The 21281-nt window shown below is 47.3% G+C and overlaps 1 protein-coding gene across 4 annotated transcripts in view; it reads right to left on the bottom strand.

Annotated features, from left to right (window-relative positions):
* Positions 1 to 21281, bottom strand: part of ASTN2 (astrotactin 2) — an 873140-nt gene that overhangs the window by 666543 nt on the left and 185316 nt on the right. For all 4 annotated transcript variants that reach the window (XM_027034940.2, XM_027034941.2, XM_027034944.2 and 1 more), the window contains exon 3: positions 4964 to 5348. In XM_027034940.2, the coding sequence (XP_026890741.1) occupies positions 4964 to 5348 (385 nt within the window). The remainder of the gene's footprint in view (positions 1 to 4963; positions 5349 to 21281) is intronic.

The following is a 21281-nucleotide window of genomic DNA, read 5'->3' as shown; positions in this document are numbered from 1 at the left end:
CTTTTAGCTTGCATAACTGAGACGATCTCCAAATTTTGATGAGAGTAATTTCTTCCTTATGAAAGGGGTGGGAAGAGTCAACAAATCCTTGATTTAAAATCACTAAACAAGGCTGGTCCAGGTCAGAAAAAGACTAGTAAGGAGCCCACGCAAGTTACCAGCCTGTGGAAACGCACTAAGATAGCCATCTCTCCATCCACTCATTTACCCATTCCTCCATTTACCTGATGCAACACGTATTGTATGCCAGATACTTCACGAGGCACAGAATAAACCAAACATATCTGGTACACAACTTCATGGAACCCTGAATCCAGTGGGAAAATTAAAGCAATTAATTAAAACGCCCAAATAATTTAAAAATTACTATTACAGAAACAAACAGGGGAGTTGATAGAAGGCAAAAGAAGGGAGCTCACATAGAGAAAAGAGCTTTGTCTGATGAGGTGAGACTAAGCTGACGCCAGAATGGCGAGAAGGAGTCAGCCATGATAGACTGGGGAAGGAAAGACTGGGATTCTTCCAGGCAAACATAATCATGGCTATGCAAAGGACCTGTGGTGCAACAAGCTCAGGAAAACTGAAGAGCAGAGAGGAGGCCATTGGCTGGAGTATGGAAGCTGAGGTCAATAGCAGTGAGAGCTCAGGAAAAACTTTCAGCATGAAACGCTGTGACCAGAAGGATCATAACAGAGCCGCTGCTGTGTAAAGAATGGCTGAGGGTAGGAAAGGGAAGTTAAGATGTGGGCAGGAGTGAAGCTGAGGGTGCTAGAAGCTTAGACTAGAGCCTCTGCATGAAGAAGTTTGAACATCAAGGCATTTGAATGAGGTGCTGTGTACAAAGAGCTCTGAAATTTTAGAAAGCACTACACAACAATGACATTTACATGGCATTTGCCTGGGGGCATTAGGAGGGTAAGTTAATAAACAGCTTTCCAGTTCTCTGTCACCCTAGAGTGCTCTATTGACAACAAATACGAGTCCCCTGTACCCTTGGGAGCCTCTCAAAACACTAAAAAATGGGATCTCTCTGTTGCAAAGTCCCTGCTAGAAGCCAATCCAGAAGTCCAGATTTACTCTGTAGCAGCTTCCTGCCTCCAAGAACAGATGTTAATTATATATTTTTCTTCCCTGATTTGTGGACGAAGCAAGTTCACGGTTGCTATGCTTTAGCTGTCCCTGGGATTGCAACAGCTTGGTGCCTTTCAAGACCATGAAACTCAGCGTGGGAGGTGTATCCATACCCCTGCTCTGCCCCTTATCGAGACAGTTCTAGTGCTGGAATTTTAACCTGGCTCAGTCACTTGCCTGCTGTGTGACGTTGGACGGGTTACTCAGCCCCTCTTCGCCTTAATCTCCTGCTCCGTAGGATGGGAGCAACATTAGTACACAACTCACAGGGTTACTGGTGAAAATGGCATAATTCAAGGAAAGTTCTCAAAACAGAGGTTATAGAGCTAAATAAAGGTCTCTTTCTATTTCCTTCTCTCTCCTTCCTTCCCTTCCTTCCATTAGAAACAGTATGCATTCTTTTTCCACAATAAATAATAAAACCAAATTAAGAAAACCCAATACCCATTCAGCCATCCCCTACCCTATCCCTTGATAAGGTGATAAATCTGTTACCTTAATTTCCTTGAGCTTTCATGCATAATATTCGGGAAGGGAAACATAAATTTCAGGATGGATAAGGAGAACTGGAATTGAAATCTATCAAGTTTCCGTTATGTACCAAACACAGTGCTAAGCATTCACATACTGACGTGATTAAATCCGCAGCAATGTGCTAAGGTGTATCAGCAATGATATGCAAAATTCCTGAGCATTTCTAAGGCAGAGGCACCAACTAGCAAGACAGGGCACCCGCCATCACACCGGGGAGGTACCCTAAAGCCACCCCTGTTCCTGGATGGTGGGAGCTTCAGGAGGATTCTTGGAGGGGGGCTGGCATGGCCAGGAAGCAGAAGGGCGCAGCGGGGGAAACTCAGAACAGGGAGCTACTTACCAACTGACACAGAAGTTCAATATGTAACAAAGGGTGTGGCCACATGGGCGTGTACTGGCTGAATGTCAGACCTGCTCAGGACACCGCTCTTGGGGTCTGGAAACCCAAGCAGCGGCCCCTTGGTAATGAAACTTCCTCCCTCTGCTCTCCAGAGTGTCCTCTCTCTTCTCTACAAGTCCAAGCTGAAAAGCAGGCTGACAGCGCTTGAGAATAGTGAAGGAGTTTGAATTTATAGGCAAATGCTAAGCAGCAAACATGCAGCTGGGATCAGCCTTTGGCAGTATGATTTCAAAAGGGCTATGGGATTACTTTTGTCTGGGTTGCCCAGCCTCTGAATAGTTGTCCACTCTGGACAAAGCCCGTGGCTGTTCCCCGGTCACCTCATGAAAGACAGCACCTCAGTTCTCTCCCAAGGGCCGCCTGAGGCAAAGAGAGCTCACCTGTCTGAACTGCTGTTAGATCTTCTACAACCTGCCAGGGGAGCCATCCCTCTCCTGTCCAGACAAGGAGGAGCAGGTGCTCAGGGACCACAGTGTTGCAAGAACAGCCCCGAGCAGCCCCCTCCTGACAGGCAGGGCGACCAGCAAGCTGGGTGCAGTCAGGAAAAGTGTGCCCTTCACTTCCATCTTGCCTAGATTTCTTCCTCGCCCACCCTTAATGGATGGAAGGGTGGCTGGATACAGTGATGAAGGGGCTGTGTGGTATTTCAAACTGTACTTTGTTTTAAAGCCTAGGCAGGGTTTGAAAAAAAAAAATTCTTTTAATTGTTTAAAACAAGGGGCACCTGGGTGGCTCAGTCGGTTAAGCATCCGACTTTGGCTCAGGTCATGATCTCACGGTGCGTGGGTCGGAGCCCCGTGTCGGGCTCTGTGCTGACAGCTCGGAGCCTGGAGCCTGCTTCGGATTCTGTGTCTCCCGCTCTCTCTGCCCTTCCCCCACTCACACTCACTCTCTCTCCCTCTCTCTCAAAAATAAACATTAAAAAAATTAATTGTTTGGGCTCCTGGGTGGCTCCGTCGGTCGAGCGTCCCACTTCGGCTCAGGTCATGATCTCGTGGTTTGTGAGTTCAAGCCCCGCGTCGGGCTCTGTGCTGACAGCTCAGAGCCTGGAGCCTGCTTCGGATTCTGTGTTTCCCCCTCTCTCTACCCCTCCCCCGCTCACACTTGCTGGCTCTCTCAAAAATAAACATTAAAAAAATTAATTATTTTAAAAAATAACGTGGATCAGACAAAAACAGGTGAGGCGAAGGCATGGCCTTCCAGGTGGCGAAGAGTTTTGTCCAAGGCCATTTCACCAGTGAACTGAGGAGTGGGGTTTAATTTAATTAGCTCATCTCCACTTCCTGGAGGCAGGGGGAAGGGAATGCCAGTAAACGAACAGTTCAGAGACAGGAGTGACCATGGAGGACAAGGGAAATACCCCAGGCTAGAACATATAAGGAGACTGGGGATGAATACTGGGCCTGGGTTAAGGACACTCTGGAAGCCTGGCTAAGAGCAGAGGCCTGAGGTCTACAAACACAGCTCTCGGGGATTCAACCTCTACCACGTGCCAGGCCCTGGGGTAGGTATTTTGCACACATTTTATTTTTATATTGAATCCTTCCGGAACCCTTCCATGAGGAAACTGAGATTCGGAGGGCTGAATTCCTATTTTTCCAAAGTCACCCAGTAAATAAAGGAGGCAGGATTTGAACCCAGGTCCAGGTGACACCAAACCCTGTGTTCTCCCCTATTGTCTCACTCTCCCCTGTCTGCAGGGTTCTAGGCTTGACAAAATGTCTCCTTGCAAGACACCCTTAATGTCCTTATCAGTCCACTGAGCACAACAGAAGACGGGTCCAAGAGGAAGGACCCTGGAAGGAGAGAAGAAGGATGTGGAGCTCAGAGCTCCAGCGCTGGCCCAAGCAGCGAGGGCTCCCCTCAACTCACCAAAAGCAGTGGGTCGGTGTCAGAACGGGGGTCTCCAGGCCAAGCCTTTAACAGCATCACAGAGACAATGAGGAGGAAAGAGCAGAATGGTTCGCTTGCAGCATTTATAGGAAAAGAGCCAAATCCCATCTATAAACAAACTGGTGCCATAGACACTTACTAAAGACAGATAGAACACATTCTATGCTCATGTCTAAATAATCAATTGTCTTCCAACTTCTGGGAAATGTGTCTTTGCAACAGCATATATCAAAAAGGGTGAGAGGTTTCAGTCACCAAAAAATCTCAGTATGACCCAGCAATAGTGGAGGAAAACAAATGTGATCTCATCAACAGAAGCATACCAGTTGGCAAGAGGGAGGTGACAGTCCCATTTGGCTTGGCACAGGAGTATTCCCACCTTGAGGAAGAGGTCTGTTAGTTCTGGTGTTACATTCTAGGACACGAAAAGTCAGACTCTCCACCTAGAGGACAGTGACCAGGATGCTGAAACGTCTGAAACTATGTCATATGAGACTGGCTGAAGAAACTGGGATTATTCAGATTGATTTCCAGAAGGTACAGCGCTCCTTTTTTTTCTGCAGTCAAATTTTCCAAGAGCTGCCTTAAAGAAGGAAATCAGATTCATTTTCTTTGTGGACGTGAAAGCCCAGAGAAAAGAGATTTCAATTCAATGTAAGGAAAAAACTTTCTAATAGTAGTGTGTGAAAATGAGGAGACTTCCCACCAGAGTAGTGAGAAGGCCATCAAGGGAAGTAATCAAGAGACAATGGAGAGATATTGAACTAGGTAACTTCTGATGCTCCTCAAAACTCAATTCCAAGAACACGGACTCTTTTTTTTTTTTCTTTCTTTCTCCCATCACTGCTAAAGAACTAGAGAAGACAAAGTCTGATGATTGCCCATGAATCCAAAGTGGCTCAGCCCTGAAGACACCACCTGTGTCCCCAACTGCCCAGCTCCTGTGCCTCTTCCCAGCTCCCCAGAACGTCCCCTGGAAGGTGGGATACAACAAGGAGGACTCACCTTTCTTCTCAAAGTCCCCCTTCTCTTCTCCCGGCCGGCCCAGACTGTCCAGGGTGTGCGTCACCTGGCTGCCAAACTCATCCTCACGGGAGACGTGGTTGGCCCGGCGGGGTAGGTCCTCCTCCTCCTCATAGTCATAGTCATCTAGGATGGGGGTCTCCCGGATGGGCACTCCAATGACAGAATTGTGAGCCTGTAGCCGAGAGGAGCGGAAGCTTTCCCGGGCCTGGGGTCCCAGCAGCACTGATGGGATGTAGTGAATCTCGTGAGTGGCTTCTGTGCTGGCGCTCTTCTGGGGGATGCGGCGACGTTTCTGCCAGCGCCGCTGGGCATACAGCGCCACAGTGAACACCAGCAGCAGGAGCAGCAGTGCGATGAGGCCGCCCTGGAGCAGAAGAGCAGAAGGACAAGAAAATGGGCCAGTGCTCTTTGGGCTACGGGGCCAGCGGGGTCTCCCTGTCCACCAGACTCAGCGCAGATCCCTGGGCGTGGTTCCTAAAGCCACAGGAACCCCTAGCCGCTGCTTGAAAGCCAGAGAGATGTCACTTCCAAACTTGGCTTTCTCGCCAACAAGCTGTGTGACCTTGGGCAAACCGCTTGACTTCTCTGAACCTTGCTTTTCACATCTAGGAGGATGAGTAAGAATCCCTGCCTTTCCTTCTTCATCAGGTTGCCATGGGGAGCAAATGAGATAGATAATGGTCATGTCAGAGCAAGCAGATGACTAAACGCGGAGAAGAGTCAAGGCTATGGCTTCACACAGGTGAGTAGCTGAACCTCGACTCTGCCTCCCATCAGCTGAGTGACCCCAGGACATTTGCTCACGTTCTCTCAGCTTTGCTTCCTTATCTCTAGAATGAGTCCACTTAGGGATCAAGAGACAGTAGTACCCTTTCTTCCAACCTGCTACAAATATGAGACAACATTATTAAATCAAACATAATTCTGCATGGTCTGTACTTCCTTCTAATACGTGATTCCCAGTAGGGGGCCTGGGACAAAATAGGCACCTCATAAATATCTGTTGAATGAATAAATGAAAAAAAAACACACCTTTCTAGGTCTCCTTTAATCAGAGCATTAAGGCAAACTGAAGCTTATTTTTCTTTAATACATCCAACCAGCAAATATTCCAGAGTCTGCGTACCAAACCTTGCCCTGGAACAGGTTACGATGTTTATAGACATATCTTACATGATTCACAAGACTCACAAAATACCCTGTTCTGTGAGTTCCTTAAGAGCAGGGTTACTCACAAGCATGTCTGTGTCCCCGATGGCACCTGCCAAGAACTGGAGGGGACAGTGGGCATTCTATTCACTCCGCTGTCTTCACCGTGTGCCAGGAACATGTGCAATGGATGGAGTAGCTCCCTCAGTTACCCTGCTTTTCTTCCTTACATACTGTGCTTTGTGTCTGGGGGGCTACAGGTCCCTGTGTCGAATCCCTGGGGGTAATTCATGGGGTTGGGAAGGATCATCCTCACTGTTTGGGGGAGAGAGGGGAGAAATCCAGAGACTTGGAAACTCATGGTGAACAGTAGAGCAAAAGCTGAGCCTCATTTTTGGCTATGTTTGGTTTCATTTTTTTTGTTTTAGCTCTAAAGCCTACATCCTTCCAACCACACCCATGTGGTTGATTGCTCTTCCTTGACTATGATCTCACTGAAGGCAAGGATGATTTCCGACAACTATTTGTATAATGTCTAACAAAGACAACAGATGTTAATGCTAAATACATTATTGGTGGGGGGCGGGGCATGACTGCCGTTAAGCATAGCCAGTTAAGCCAAGAAGGATACTATTCACTAAAAGCATTAGGCTAGTCTCCTGCCTGCACGGGAACGTTATCATGTTCTTTTTGCAAGGACCTCGATTCAGTAAGCTGGAATTCATCACCTCCATGGAAGGGACAAGTGGGTGGGAACGCGGGCTAAGAAGTGGCCAGGCATGTAGGTACAGCTGAGCTACTATGGAATGCTCAGGGAGCTTTCTCTGGGCGTCAGAACTTATGCACAAGCACACAAACCAAATAACTCTATTGTATTTATGTGTATGTGTGTATGTATGTACGTACATATATGCACATATGTATGTTTATAAAATGGGTGCATATGCATGGGTTCATCACATTTGCAACCCCCCCCCCCAAGTAAACATAGATCCTTTTTCACTCCGTAGAACATACAACAGTGATTGCTCTGTGTCTAGAAGACTCCTTTGCCAGGGTATTACTTGTCAGTTTTTCCATTACAGATAAGAGAGGGAGGAGACAAAGGAAGGTGGGGGAGGAGGAAAATGAAGGAAAGAGATAAGAGCAACAGGCAGTGAAAAGAGAGAGGAGGCAGAAAGAACACTTGATGAAATAATAGCAGGCCCTGTCCTTATTGCTTTTCCTTCTTGTTCTTTGATCTTCAACACAATCTAATGTGATCGGGATTATAGCGTCTGTTCTATAGATGAAATGAGGAAAAGGTGGTTCAGAAAGGTTAAAGAACCTGCTTGAAGTCACACAGCTTTTGATCCTAGGTCCACCTGGGTACAAAAAGCCAGGACGTGGTAAAGCAGGGATCTGAACCCAGGTCTTCGTTGCAGAGCCACTGGCTGTTTGACTGCATAGTGGTTCTCACTGACCAAAGGGAGGGGAGGAGAAAACGGGAATGATGGGGAGGGTGCACAAAGAGAGAGCAGATCCTGAGAAGGGAAAAGGAAAACGTGATCTTCAAATCCAGGAGTCGATGGGCACGTCTTGAGGCTGCCTCTTCAGTAAAGCTTTTCACTTTTGTCAATTACGACCTTGGGGAAATCTCTTTGCCTATCTTCTATTTACCTCTGGGCATTTCACTGGCTGTGAGGGTCAGGCCCCTGCCAGTGTGGGCCCTTCATCCACAGCCCCTTCCGCCCACCCCGTTTATGAGACTTCGACCCTGTGGTCAGATCCCAGATCCCTGAAAAAGATAAGGCCTAACCAACTGTCCACCTACAACCACTACCGCCTGTCTCTGCCTCCACTGCATCTAAACCACCCTCCCAGGTCACCCCCTGTGGCCCTGGATCAGCTCCTAAATCTACACCAGGAGCTCCTGGAAGGCAGGAAGGCACACGCTTTGTCTCCAAAACCCTCCAGCACCGTTGGCCATAGTGGCTAAGAGCTGGCCTCAGAAGGACAGTTTTAGTCCAGATTCTACTACTTTGACACTATAGTCCTTGACTAGGTCACTTTCCCTTTCAGAGCCTTGGCTTCGTGACTGCTTAAACAAGGGCAGTGTCACAGTGTCAGCTCATTGGGTCATCGTGAGGCTAACTAAGATGTGTGTATGTAGTGCTGTGGGGAGGGTGCACGGCAGCTGCTCACAGACTAAGGTTAGCTGCTGCTGCTGTCAACAGCATTCAGCCAGGGTAGATTTAATGTAAATGAATAAATTAAGGAGGAGTGAATAAACAGCTTGACCTTCTGCACCTGAATGCCTATTCTGCAATATTTGCCTTCAGGCCCCCAAATCCTTCTTAATCTGGACCAAACACTTTGCACGTGCTCTGGCATTCACCTTGGCACAAATGTGCATGCTAGGCATCTTTGTCCTACGTCAGGTAAGGAAACTGAGGCACAGAGCCAGGAGGTCCATTATGCAAGGTAGTGCAACTGAGATTCAAACTAACCTCAACATGGCGACATGGTTCTGCTTGGAGTGAGAAGGGACAGGGGCATCGAAGGCCTGATTAGCCCCTGCCCAGCCTCACATACGCCTCCTCAAATTACCTAGGCAATTCCAGGTATAGGTTTCCCAGCACAGGAAACTTCCGCAAGGTCGTACAGAGGAATACCACCCATCTCCCTTGCCCTCCTTGGATGGGGGCTGAGCTCGAAAGTACCTTTAGCCTAATGATCCAACGATTCTTTAACCCCTGGCCTTGCCATATGATACGATCCCAGGCCAGCAGCTCTGGTTCTCCCTGGGTACCCGGACCTCGGTGTCCTCCAGCCTCAGCTGAGCCACCAACCATGTGGCTTCTGTTACAGATCAGATTTTCACTGTGAACGTTCAGCCAGAAGAGAATCTCAGTATTCAAGGGTTTACTGTACCACTGACCTAGTGAAACAAATATCCCCATGCCGGGCTCCTGAAAGGCTGAGGGGACCCCCGCCTCAAACATAGGAGCAGCTCAGGGGATGTTACAGGTAGGAGTCTGGCCAGTTCTATGTCCCTAGAGCCTGAAAAAGCAGTAGAGAACAGGAAACTGGGGACAGGCTCCGGGCATGCAAGAAATAGGTTCTAAATTCCAGTTTACTCATTGTGTTTGAGCTTGAATTTCTCAGATTCCCCTAGGGACCTTCAGTTTACTCATCTGTACATTGGAATAAGCAATACCTGGAATAGTATAACACAGAGGCAAACAAAGACTAAGGGTCAGACAGACTTTAACTCTCATACTACCACATATAAACTGGGCAATCTTAGACAAAGGAATGAATCTCTCAATCACAATCATCTCCTCCATAAAACTGGGTCAAAAACATCCATAGAGAGAGAGGTTAGACGTGGAGAGGCACACTCAGTGCCTGGTACATGGTAAACCTGTGATAATCTCTCATTCACGCTTCACACAGGGTTGCTGTGCAAAGCAAATCTGAGCAGTGCTCTGATGGCACTTACAAACTAACAAGTGCTGTGCACGAGCAGAGGAGCTCAAGACAACCAAGTGGCCGTGTTCTCCCAGTGAGACATTCCATCCTAAGAGAGCAGACGAGTAACTCAGAAGCAAGAAGCTGTCATGTGCGTCCACCTGGATCAGTCCAGGCTGTTGTGCTGGTCCACATGCACAGAACCGCACTCCATTTCTTCACGGTCTTTCCTCACCAAGGGCAAGTGAACAGAAAAGCAGGAGCTGACGCTGGAAAGGTAAGCGGGGCCAGAGTGTCCACCCACCGAGTCTGCACGCCAGGAGCAAACACGAGTCCTGGAGGTAGAGAAAACACAGCAGGGCAACCACAAGCCAAATAGGAAGAAGGGGACGTAGGGAAAGGCTGTGAATTTTTAGAAAGCAGGTGAAGAAGAGGCCAAGGCTCCAGGGGTGGCACACAGAGGCCCCGCTGGCCTCAGGGATGCGCTGATGTCAAATCCGATTTGGACGGTGTTCACTCTCGGGCAGCCCAAGACAAACAAGGTTGGAGAAGGGGCAGCGACTTCCAGAAATAAAAATGCCAGGCTGTTAGTTACAGGTTGGTTTTTGGGAGTGCAAGCAGTACAGGTCTCGGGGTGATCAGTTTTACCCTTTTTTTAGGGATCTGAGGATTTCACTAAGCTGTCAGGCAGGAAGTGGGAGAGAAAGAGCAGGAAGAATGTGTGTGCCCATCTCTTACGGAAACTCCTTACTATCCAGGGCAGCTGGGTGGCTCAGCGACTTAAACGTGTGGTTCTTAACTTTGGCTCAGGTCATGATCTCACAATCCGTGAGATTGACCCCCAGGGGGGGTGGGGGCTCTGCGCTGACAGTGTAGAGCCTCCTTGGGATTCTCTCTCCCTCTCTCTCTGTCCCTCCTCCTCCCACACTCTCGTGCATGTACATGCACTTGCTCTCTCGCTCTCTCTCTCTCTCTCTCAAAATAAATAAGTAAACATTAAAAAAAAAAGGTCTGGCACCAAGTACTCAACAAATATCAGCCTCTCTTATTTCTCTATCCCAAACCAAATCCTTGTGCACCCTCCCTTGTGTAAAACCCTTTCTTTGCTCTCCAGGGCCCTGAGAATAATGTCCAGACTCTTTTCTTGGACTCAAGGCCCTTCATGAGGCCTTGAGGGAGGCCATGAGGGAGGAGGTACTCCCTTCTTTCTCATGCCCAGGTCCCCACAAGTCCTACCCCATACTCTGTTCTGGAGCCACACCGAGCAATGAGCATTCCCCCCAAGGGTGATGCTCCGGGCTCTTCCACACTGGCTACTCCCTCTGCCCAGAGCACTCTCACCCCCTTTCTGGTTTGAATAATGACCCTGCAAAATCCAGGTCCTCCCAGAACCTCAGAATGGGATCTTATTTGGAAATAGGGTCACTTCAGTTGTAATTGGTTAAGGTAAGTTCGTACTGGATTGGGTGGGCCCTAAATCCAATGACTGATGTCCTTATAAGAAGAGTAGAGGAGGGGTGCCAGGGTGGCTCATTCAGTTAAGTATCTGACTTCAGCTCAGGTCATGATCTTGCAGTTCGTGTGTTCAAGCCCCAGGCTGGGCTCTGTGCTGACAGCTCAGAGCCTGGAGGCCACTTTGGATTCTGTGTCTCCCTCTCTCTCTGCACCTCCCCCACTCATGCTGTCTCTCTCCGTCTCTCAAAAATGCATAAACATTAAAAAAATATTCTCTCTCTCTCTAAAGGAAAAAAAAGAGGATACAGATGGACAGAAAGACAGACAGACACATACATAAACACACAGTCACACACAGGGAGAGGGAGAGAGAGAGAGAAGAAGGAAGAGGGGGAGGAGGAGAAGGGGAAGGAAAGGAAGGGAAAGGAGAGGAGGCAAAAGGAGAGGGAGAAGGAGGAGAAGGAGAAAAGTAAGAAGAAGAGGGAGGAGAAAGAGAAGGAGGAGGAGAAGAGGAAGGCGGAGAAGAGGAAGGAGGAGGAGAAGAGGGGGGAAGAGGAGGAGAAGAAGGAGGAGGAAAATGAGAAGAGGGAAGAGGAGGAGCTAGAAAAGAGGGGGAGGAGGGAGGAGCAGTCAAGTAGGAGGAGAGGGGAGGACCAGGTGGGTAGGAGAAGGAGAATCAGAAGGAGGCCATGTGAAGATGGAGACAGACTGCAATGATGCATCTACAAGTCAAGGAAGGCCAAGCATTGCCCGCAACCATCAGAAGCTACTGGGAGGCACGGGACAGATTCTCCATCAGCCTCCAGGGACAGCAAACCCTACTGACATCCTGATTTTGGCCTTCTGGCCTCCTGAACTGTGAAGGATAAATTTCTGTTCTTTTAAGCCTCTCATTTTGTTGTGATTTTGTTAAGGAGTCCCTAGCCACTAATACACTCCCCTTCATCTGCTCATCCCAACTCACTCAGCCATCTCAGCTCAGAGATCACGTCCTCAGGGAGTATCTTGGCCTCTTCAGGGTGGGGCCAGTCTGTGATGTCTTCCCTCTCAGCCCCTGTGGTTTTCAGTCATCTGGCTGTACTACTACAATATGGCCATCTGGTTGACCATGTTCCCACTCTAGGTGAACTGCCATCTACCCCTACCATTTACACAACCTAAGATGCAGTACTTGGTCGAGAGAAGGTGCTTAATAAATATACAGGAGCCTACAATCTTAACAAGACCTTCCAGAGGAATATAAATCTTACAGTCCCTGTAGCATCTCTGACCTCAGCATCCAAAGGGCACCTGATCAGACCTCACGTGGACCCTCTCTGCTGTTCTGCCTTTATCCCCATGCTAGTACCTGTAGCTGGTTTGCTTACAAAATATCAAACACTGAAAGAAATATAAAGATGAAAAATAGAAAGCACCCCAAACTACCCCACTGAGAGAGCCTTCTGAAAAGTCAAACTTAGAACTCCATTCAGCCTGGCCTCATTTTAATCTATTTTTTCATGTTAACTATCCAGGCACGGGAGAAGGAGCCAGAGAAAGAAAAAAAAGACGGGGTAGGGGGGGGGTAAGGATAATGTGAGAAATGCTTTATTTGACAATGTGTCATTGGGAAACTGATTATTTCTGTCTCCGGCCTTTTTAATATTCCCTCACAACGGCCAAGCTGCAAGAGGATTTGGTATTCTAAGACTGGATTTATAATACTCTGTTCAGCAGTGATAAGAACACGGGCCTTTAATCCTCAGAGCTGTGAACATGCATATTCTCCCAAGTAATGTCCTTCTCTTCTCGTCACTTGTGTCTCGTCTCGACAGCCAGCCCTAGGATGGCTGAAGACTGATGATCCACTGGGTGTGCTCCTGGCCATTTGCCGAGGGACCGAGCTAGTGGGGTAAGGGTTCTGAGTTCTCTGGGGAGTCTCCTTTCAGGCTCCAGTCTAGGTTTAAGATGGAGGGGTTACTGGAAAATAGTCCAGACCTTTGGCATTACAGATAAGGAAAACTGAGATTCAGAGAGGAGTGGCTTGACCAAGTTCACAGGACATCCTAAAAGGGTATTGGCAGTGGAATGTGCAGCCCACATCCCCCAAAGCTGCTGAGAAGTCATGTGAATCCTGACAGTTATCTACACATAGCTTCTGCCACCTTCCCCTTCTCTCCATCCAATGGCTGTCCTAGCCCCCAGTCGCTACAGCCCCTTCATCATGATCATCTTCATACACTCTGGATGATCTCCCAGGCTTTGTCCCCACCCCTACTGTTCCCAATCCATCTTCTCTAGCATGACCGGGGCACAGCTGGACACAGAGCCCCTCCTTACTGATTAAGGTGGAGAGTCCTATGGTTTGGCAGTTCAGGTTCTTGTCAGTCAGGCCCCCATTTTTCTGGATAATCTGGTCTCAAACTATACACTTTCGAGGTACCTTTCTCAAAATATATGTTTCGCCCACCCATGCCACCAACCCCACTGGGCACTTACTATGCAACAGGCACAGTGCCAAGTGTCCAGCCATATCAGAACTCGTTGTTTCTGTGAAATGTCCTGGTATTTTTACCCACATCATTTCTTCTGCTTGGAATGCCACTCTCATGGTTACCCTTCACCTCATGTCCAAATACCACCAGACTTCAAGGCTAGTGTCAATGTAATCTCTTTGGTGACCTCTGCTGAGATGCCCCCTCTATAGGCTTAGCCAGAAGAAATCTCTTAATCCTCAGAACTCCCACAATGCTTCATCTAAAACTTCACTTAAAGAGCTTTAGTGTTTTCTACCTTGCATTAGAGTTACTGGTGCTCAGCACTTAGCTCCCCTACTGGTTATTAGATTACTACACCCTTTGCACAGATGAAAAAGTGAGGCTTAGAAGATAAACTTGCTTGAGAGGACACAACAAGGTGAATATATATGGGATAAGGCCTCCTAACTGAGACAGTTTCCAGTAAATGTAGGCTCACTCTCTCAGAGACTGGAAATTGCCCATTGGAACTTGAGGGAGAATAAGATGGTAACACAGGTTAAGAACTATACTCTAGACACTCATGTTCCTCGAATTTTTTTTTTTCTTTTTAAGCAATATGGTGCGAAGATCACACTGGATGCATATGGTGGAGAGACAAAGCAAGGAGACCATGGAGGCAGCTATTCACGATGGGCTAGAACAGCTCTCTACCCTGCCCCCTGCCAGGAGATATTTGGTAATGGGGCATTTTTGGGTGTCATGACTGGAGAGCGGGTGCTACTGGTATTTAGTGGGAAGAGGCCAGGGAATCCGTAAGCATCCTCCATGCAAAGGACAGCTACACACAATAAAGAACTACCTGGCCCGAAATGTCAAAAGTATGGAGACTGAGGAAGCCCCTGGTCTAAGAGAAAGTCCCACAATTGGGGCATTTCAAGCGGTGATCAGGGAGTGGGGTATAAACAAGACACGCCAGGGGATGGGAAGACATGGTGTGCGATTAGCAGGAGGGGAGGAGGGCGAAGGAGCCAACAGAGACACCATGGTGTAGATCCTGCAACTGGAGGAGAGAGGAATCCATCTGTTAATTTTTTTCTGGGTAAGCCCCCAGAAGGCTATGAAAGATCCCAGCACATAATCAAATAAAGAGGTAAGTTCCATGTGTGAGCAATTAGAAGATAAACTGATAAAGATAACTGCAAATAACTGATAAAGATCTGTATCTATATATACATGTATGGGTTTGTATATGTTCGTATGTATAAAAATATACTCACACCTAGCTTCACGTATCTATAGTTAGCTATATTTATATATAGTTATCTCTTTGTGTCTAGACAGATATAAGATGACCTATTTAAGGAGGTCCCATTACAGAAAATGAAACATTTTTTTTCTTTTAAACTAGTCATCTACTTATAATGTATCTATTAGAGACACTATTTTATTTCCCAAGATAATGCCAGAGGAATAGAGTAAAAACCCAGCAGTTCTTTGGAATACAGTCATTGCCCACTCAGATCAACCTTCCTTAATCATTTTTAGATCAGATCAGAATGAGGCCCAAATCCTGAGAGATCAGTGTGAATCCCGCAGAAATTTATCAAAGGGAAAGCTAATGAATATTGGGACCAGCAGCACTTGCCCTCGAGTCAGACAGACATGGATTTTAGTAGCGGCTGCACTATCTTTCAGTCGTGTGTCTTTGGGCATGTGGCTTAAGTTTCCTCCATTGTCTCATCTGTAAATTGGGTTAGTAACACTAGCTGAGGGGGATAGGGGAGGATTCAATGAGTCTGCATTACAGAACGTGGACCACGGTGATTTGCAAGTCGTGGCTCTCAGGAAATACTAGCATCCTTATTATTGATGCAAGGCCTCGTTTCATGAAAAATTAGATGCAAAGGAGTGTGGTGAGACCACCACTCCGCCTCCACTATATTGAGATATTCTCTGTGGTTTCCCAAATATCTTCTGGTGACCACCCCTGCTCTCTTCCTCCAGGCTCCAAGCAGTGTGCCCTTGACCACCTTCCTTCCCTTCCTTGGGCTGAGTAGGTGAGACTGGATGGTTTCTGACTATCATTCCAGCTGCAAAATCCTAGATTAGAAAGGCAAAGGCAAACTTGAAAGTGTTTCTGGAGGCGCCTGGGTGGCTCAGTTGGTTAAGCATCTGACTTCGGTTCAGGTCATGATCTCACAGTTTGTGGATTGGAGCCCTGCATCCAGCTCTGTGCTGACAACTCGGAGCCTGGAGCCTGCTTCAGATTCTGTGCATCTGTCTCTCTCTCTCTCTCTCTCTCTCTCTCTCTCCCCCTCCCCCACTTGTACGTGCTCCTCTCACATGCTCTCTTTCTCTCAAAAATGAATAAACATTAAAAAAAGAAAGCATTTCTGAACATATGAAATATGCATTCTTCGGACATCCTGCCTAGCATTGTAGCTGTATATGCACATACGACACTGGTAAGATGTCCTGCATCCCTACCACCATCTCACACACCTGTATGTTTGCTCATGCTGCTCCGTCTGCCTGAAAGCACCCCTCCTTCACTTCTCTGTCTAGTCCTTTCAACCTCAGCTCCTGGGTCAAGAGTTCTCAGCAACCCTTTCTGAAACGTGCTATCTCTAGCTGGGTTAAGTACACAACTTTCAGACCCGTCAGTGATCATGCTTCTGTCTGCCAACCACCCTCCCACCACCTCTGTGTACCCAAGGCCCAGCATGGGGTTTGACCCTGAGTAGGGCTCATTATGCACTTAGTGCATTTTCACACTGAGAGATGGTGCAGAAAAGGGCCAGGTTTTATTTATCCCTGAGCAAATTTGATTGTCACATGACACAGTAGATCTTCAATTACTTGTTAGAAGAATTAATGAATGAGCCCACTAGAAATGCCTCTCTGAGAATAGGTGACTGAAATATACGTACATCTGTTTGGCAATTCTCCATTCGTGTATGAGAATGCTGAAGATAATTCACAGGAGCCATTGAGCACAAATCAGCACCGTACTCCAAATCCTCAGGTGGCCCCTCAAGTTCTGTCTGAAATCCCACTCCGAAGGATGGGTGGATGGAGAGGGTGGGAGAAAGCAGCTTTTTGAGAGGATTGATTTTCCTACTCTTCTCTGAGTCATGAAGACAAACACAAGAACCCAGATGACTCAAGAGGAGGACTGTGCTCATCCATCGACGTACTCATTTGCCAGGATGAGGGCGTGCCTGGAAGCAGGCAGACTAGAGTTCAAGTTCTTACTCTTCCACCCCCAGTGGTGTGACCTTGGAACACTCTCCCTGTAAGCTCCAACATGGGAATAACACCATTCACCAGGGAGGTACGTTGTGAGGACTAGGTAAAATGATATATCGAGACGATGTCACAAAGCCCTTGACCTGTAGAAAACATTCAGTCCCGGGCACCTGGGTGGCTCAGTGGGTTAAGAGTCCAACTTTGGCTCAGGTCATGATCTCAGAGTTCCTGACTTCAAGCCCTGTGTCCGGCTCTGTGCTGACAGCTCAGAGCCTAGAGCCTGGAGCCTGCTTTGGATTCTGTGTCTCCCTCGCTTTCTGCCCCTCCCCTGCTCATGCTCTGTCTCTCTCTCTCATTCACTCTCTCCCAAAAAATAAATAATAAAACCTAAAAACAAAAAGAAAACATCCAGTCCCCAGTAGTTAATTGGCTTCATTGTTACTGCTATGACTGTCACCCCCAGTTCCTGTGCAAACCTCTCGCCTGGATCTAGGAACACATGGGTATGGCCTGGAAGAACTCACAGTTGGTTTATAGAAACAGAGAAGCAAGCAGATAATCACTGTAATGCACATTTCAATAAGCTTGATGACAGAGGGAAACATAGTAAGAAGCAAAGAGTTTCTTAAAGCTTCTAAGTGCAAGGCACAGAGGAAGTGAGAATCAAAAGGACTTCCTTGTAATTCCAATCACGGTCAAGTTCAAAGGTACGGGAGTAGGTTGGCCCATCCAACCAGGATGGTCAAAGGCTGGGTCTGCATCATCTTTGATTCCTACCCAAATGTGACAGGGTAGACAACCACGTACAGGGTAGGAATGATGGTTGGTGGTGCAGGCTCTGGAGTTGAAGAACCTGGGTCTGAGTGTCTGTGCAGTCACAGACCAGCTCTGGAGCCTCGGATGGGTCACTGCACTTTTCTGAGCTCAGCTTTATCACCTGGAAAGCTGAGGACAGCAGTCTTCACTGAAAGAGGCTATCATGGGATTAAAAAAGGCACAAAAGGGATTCAGTGCAGTGTCTAGAACACAACCATGGCCAATAAATTGTTGTTTAAAAAAATTCTGGCAGAGGGAAAACACACTGAGAAAGAAATCAGAACACCTTAGTCCCAATCCTGATCCTACCCCTTTATAAATTAAAGAAGTGTGCAGGATGCTCACACATCCTCACACACATTATTTAACAAGATGGCTACAGCAGCCACATGAGCTCAGCATTCTTCATTTAATAGACGAGGAAAGTGAGCCTCCAAGAGGTGACTTTGTCCAAGGTTCCAGAATCCAAAGTCTGTCTGCTGCAGGCTACTGTAATAATCCTGAGACCCTCAATGTGTCCCTAGAGTTAGCAGTATACAGAGCCTGTGTCCTCTGCTCAGGGAATTATTTTCTGAGAAGGTGCTGCAGACTCATAGGGTCCAAGGAGAGATCTCTAATACCATGCCAATTTAAGCCACTGTGTCCAATAACTCAGCCTTCTGAGATGGGAAGGAGGGCTAAGACTCCAAAAGAGCTGGAGGCCACTAAGAGCCTAGTTAATACTTCACTCATATAAAATAACTTTCATAAGGGCAGCAATCTTCCAAAGTAAGCTGGTTTCTTTGGAAATCACAGGTGGGGAAAAGAAGTTTAGTATTGGGGGCAGGGTGGGGATGCTGGTCTACCACTACTAACATGCAGCGTCATCCGTGAATACTTCCCTTTGCACCCCCAGTGGACAATGCCCCTCATCCCCATCTCCATCACAGAATCCCTATCTCCTTTCTTTGCCTTAACTTTGTTTATAGTACTTCCCTCTCCTTGCTGATATACTAACATTGACATGTTAACTTTGTTTATGGCTCTGATGCAAAAAACCTTTCATAAGACAAGACCTTTGTTTTGTTTACTTATCATCAATAAAACAACTTAATGCTTTGTTGGTATTTGCTAAATAGTTTTTGAATGGATAGATGGATACAAATCTCCCCAAATGATCTGATAAGCCCTAAAGGTCAAAGGCTGGGTCTGAATCATCTTTGATTAGTACCCCATGGCCAGAAGATTGAAAGACACTTAATGAGCACACAGTTATTTGCATGCGCGCACACACACACACACACACACACACACACACACACACACACACACACTCCTGTTAGTTCCCTCCTGGAGTCTGGGAAGGGGTACTTGTTATAGAAGTAATTAGGAGGCAAATCTGGTTAACTGTCTGGCTGCTTCCTTCCACCATTGGGGTCAAACGGAAAAGTTGGGTCTGAATTCCAAATTTGTTTAATGACTTATTTATTTGTAAATATTGAGGAAACACTGAGCCAGAAAGCAAAGGGGTGAAGGATGCCTGACCCAACTATTCATGCACAATCACCTTCCACAGAAAGCAAGCTGATAGCTGTATCTATTTGCTGATCCTATTGTTAATGTCTACATGGAAAATGATAGAATGTTACATGAACAGAGGCATCCAGGATGTAGCTCAAAGAACACTGGATTTGGTTCAAGTCCTGGCTGTCACTGATGAGCTGTGCAGCCCTGGGCCAGTCACTCTACCTTGCTGAGTCTTAGATACCCCAGCTTTAAAGGGATCAAGACAACAGATGCCTCTTCCTCTTTATGCAAGGACCCCATTGAGAACCATGTTTATAAAATAACTTTATATGCTGCAGAATGATTTTGCTGATAGGTATTGGTGCTTAGTAAAAGAAGTGCTGAAAAAGAGAACCAAGCACCAGTGGTAACTCAGGCAGACAGTAACCTAAGTCTCAAATAAGCTTCTTCAAAACTTAGTACAAGTCACACAGCAGGGGTCCCTTAGAGGCACTGTTTTGCTGCCATTTCCCAGCATTGGTGATGGAGCTGTCAATGGTCCTGAAGTTGTGTTGTGATGGCCTTGGGATCTCCCCTACTGGGCCTGATCAGGAAAATCCCAGGAAAGTTAGGCTAAGGGCTAAGGGCAGAGAGAGAGTCAAGCACAAGATGCCAAGCCAAGAAAAGGGAAAAGAGAGAGGCCTCGACCAAAGGCTGTGCTGGGCTGTGGCAGACACAAGAGATCTCTCTGGAAGAAGAGATGCTCATTGTTCTTGCTATACCCCCCAGGGCTGACCTGGTAGGATTCACCCTTTCCTGTGTCACCTTCCCGCTCCACGCCCCTGAACTTTTTGGAAAATAGAATTTAGCGTTTTCTGAGTACCCCAGGTTAGCAAACACCTACTACCTCACTTGTAACCCCTCTCACTTCTGAGATGCCCTCCACCCTAGTCAACACGTCAGGCAACCCAGGGTCCAGGCCACAGAAGGAGCTTTTAGGTGGCAAGGTTTCTTTCCTTGTTCAGGGAACATCCCAATTGTACCACTGCTAACCTCCTCCGCCCCATCACGAGTGCTGAACACCCCAAAATCTGTTCCTGAGACCTTGCTATCACAAGCTGTGCTGCCCCAACATGGTCCTCCAGGTCCTGCTTCCCCCGACTCCTTAGATTCTGTGTCTAAATCCTTCCAAGTCCCATCCCCACCCTCAGATCCAGGCCCAGCTGGGCATACATAATCGTACAGCACCCTTAGCTTAAGTCCACAGTGAGTACAAGGACCCAAAGCCTCAGCATATCAGAGCCTAAAGGGGTCAGTGTCAGCTCCCCCAAACCAGCCACCCCTGAAGACATATCATTTGAGGTAAGGGCCTGAAGCTGGAAGGATGAGGTCTGGGAGAGCCCAGGAACAGTGTAAATTGCAGATGAGTTAGATGGAGTTGAGCTTAACCCCATAACTGCTGGATTAAATGCCCATGTCTCAGAACCACCTACTGCCCAGACTAGTGAGGGATCTGGGCTCATGCACAACCCCGTGCATTCTGAACCAGCCAGAATGTTCTGGAAGAACAGGTAGAGGTGGAATAGGGTCTCATGCCTAGGAAGTCCTTGTTTCTGAATGTGGTCTCCAAAGAAGCTGAGGGCATTAGTTGACTACAGCTGTCAAAAAAATCAACACAAACTGAGTGACTTAAAACAATAGAAAACTTGCCTTTCATGGTTCAGGAAGCCAGGAGTCTGAAATCAAGGTGTTAGCTGGGCCATGCTCCCTCCCGGGGCCCTGAGGAAGAATCCTTCCTTGTCTCTTCCAGCATCTGGTGGCTCCTGGAATCCCTTGGCATGTGACAATATCATTCCACCCAATCTATGCATGAATCTTCCATCACCTTCTTATCCCTGTGCCTCTTTGTGTCCTCTTCTCTTGTCATTAGGGCACCAGTCACTGGAGGCAGAGCACACCCTGAATCCGGGATGATTTCATCTTGTGATCCTAATTACATCCACAAAGATCCTACTTCCAAATAAGGTTCCATTCTGAGAATCCAGTGAACATGAATTTGGGGGGTAGTACTCAATCAACCAGACCTAGAAGAATATTTAAGGTCACTTATGTAGACTTACGAGTCTCTGAGATAATCCATAACAGGTGAACTGCGAAAATTCAGGAAAGAAAAGGACTAAGAGAGGGTAGTGGGAAGATCTCTTTTCCTCTCCCTGCATGGCTATACTGGG

Source organism: Acinonyx jubatus, chromosome D4 (assembly GCF_027475565.1).
Source record: "Acinonyx jubatus isolate Ajub_Pintada_27869175 chromosome D4, VMU_Ajub_asm_v1.0, whole genome shotgun sequence".
Lineage (NCBI taxonomy): Eukaryota > Metazoa > Chordata > Mammalia > Carnivora > Felidae > Acinonyx > Acinonyx jubatus.
Note: the sequence above shows the minus strand (reverse complement) of the source record. Positions and strands in the feature narration are given on the sequence as shown.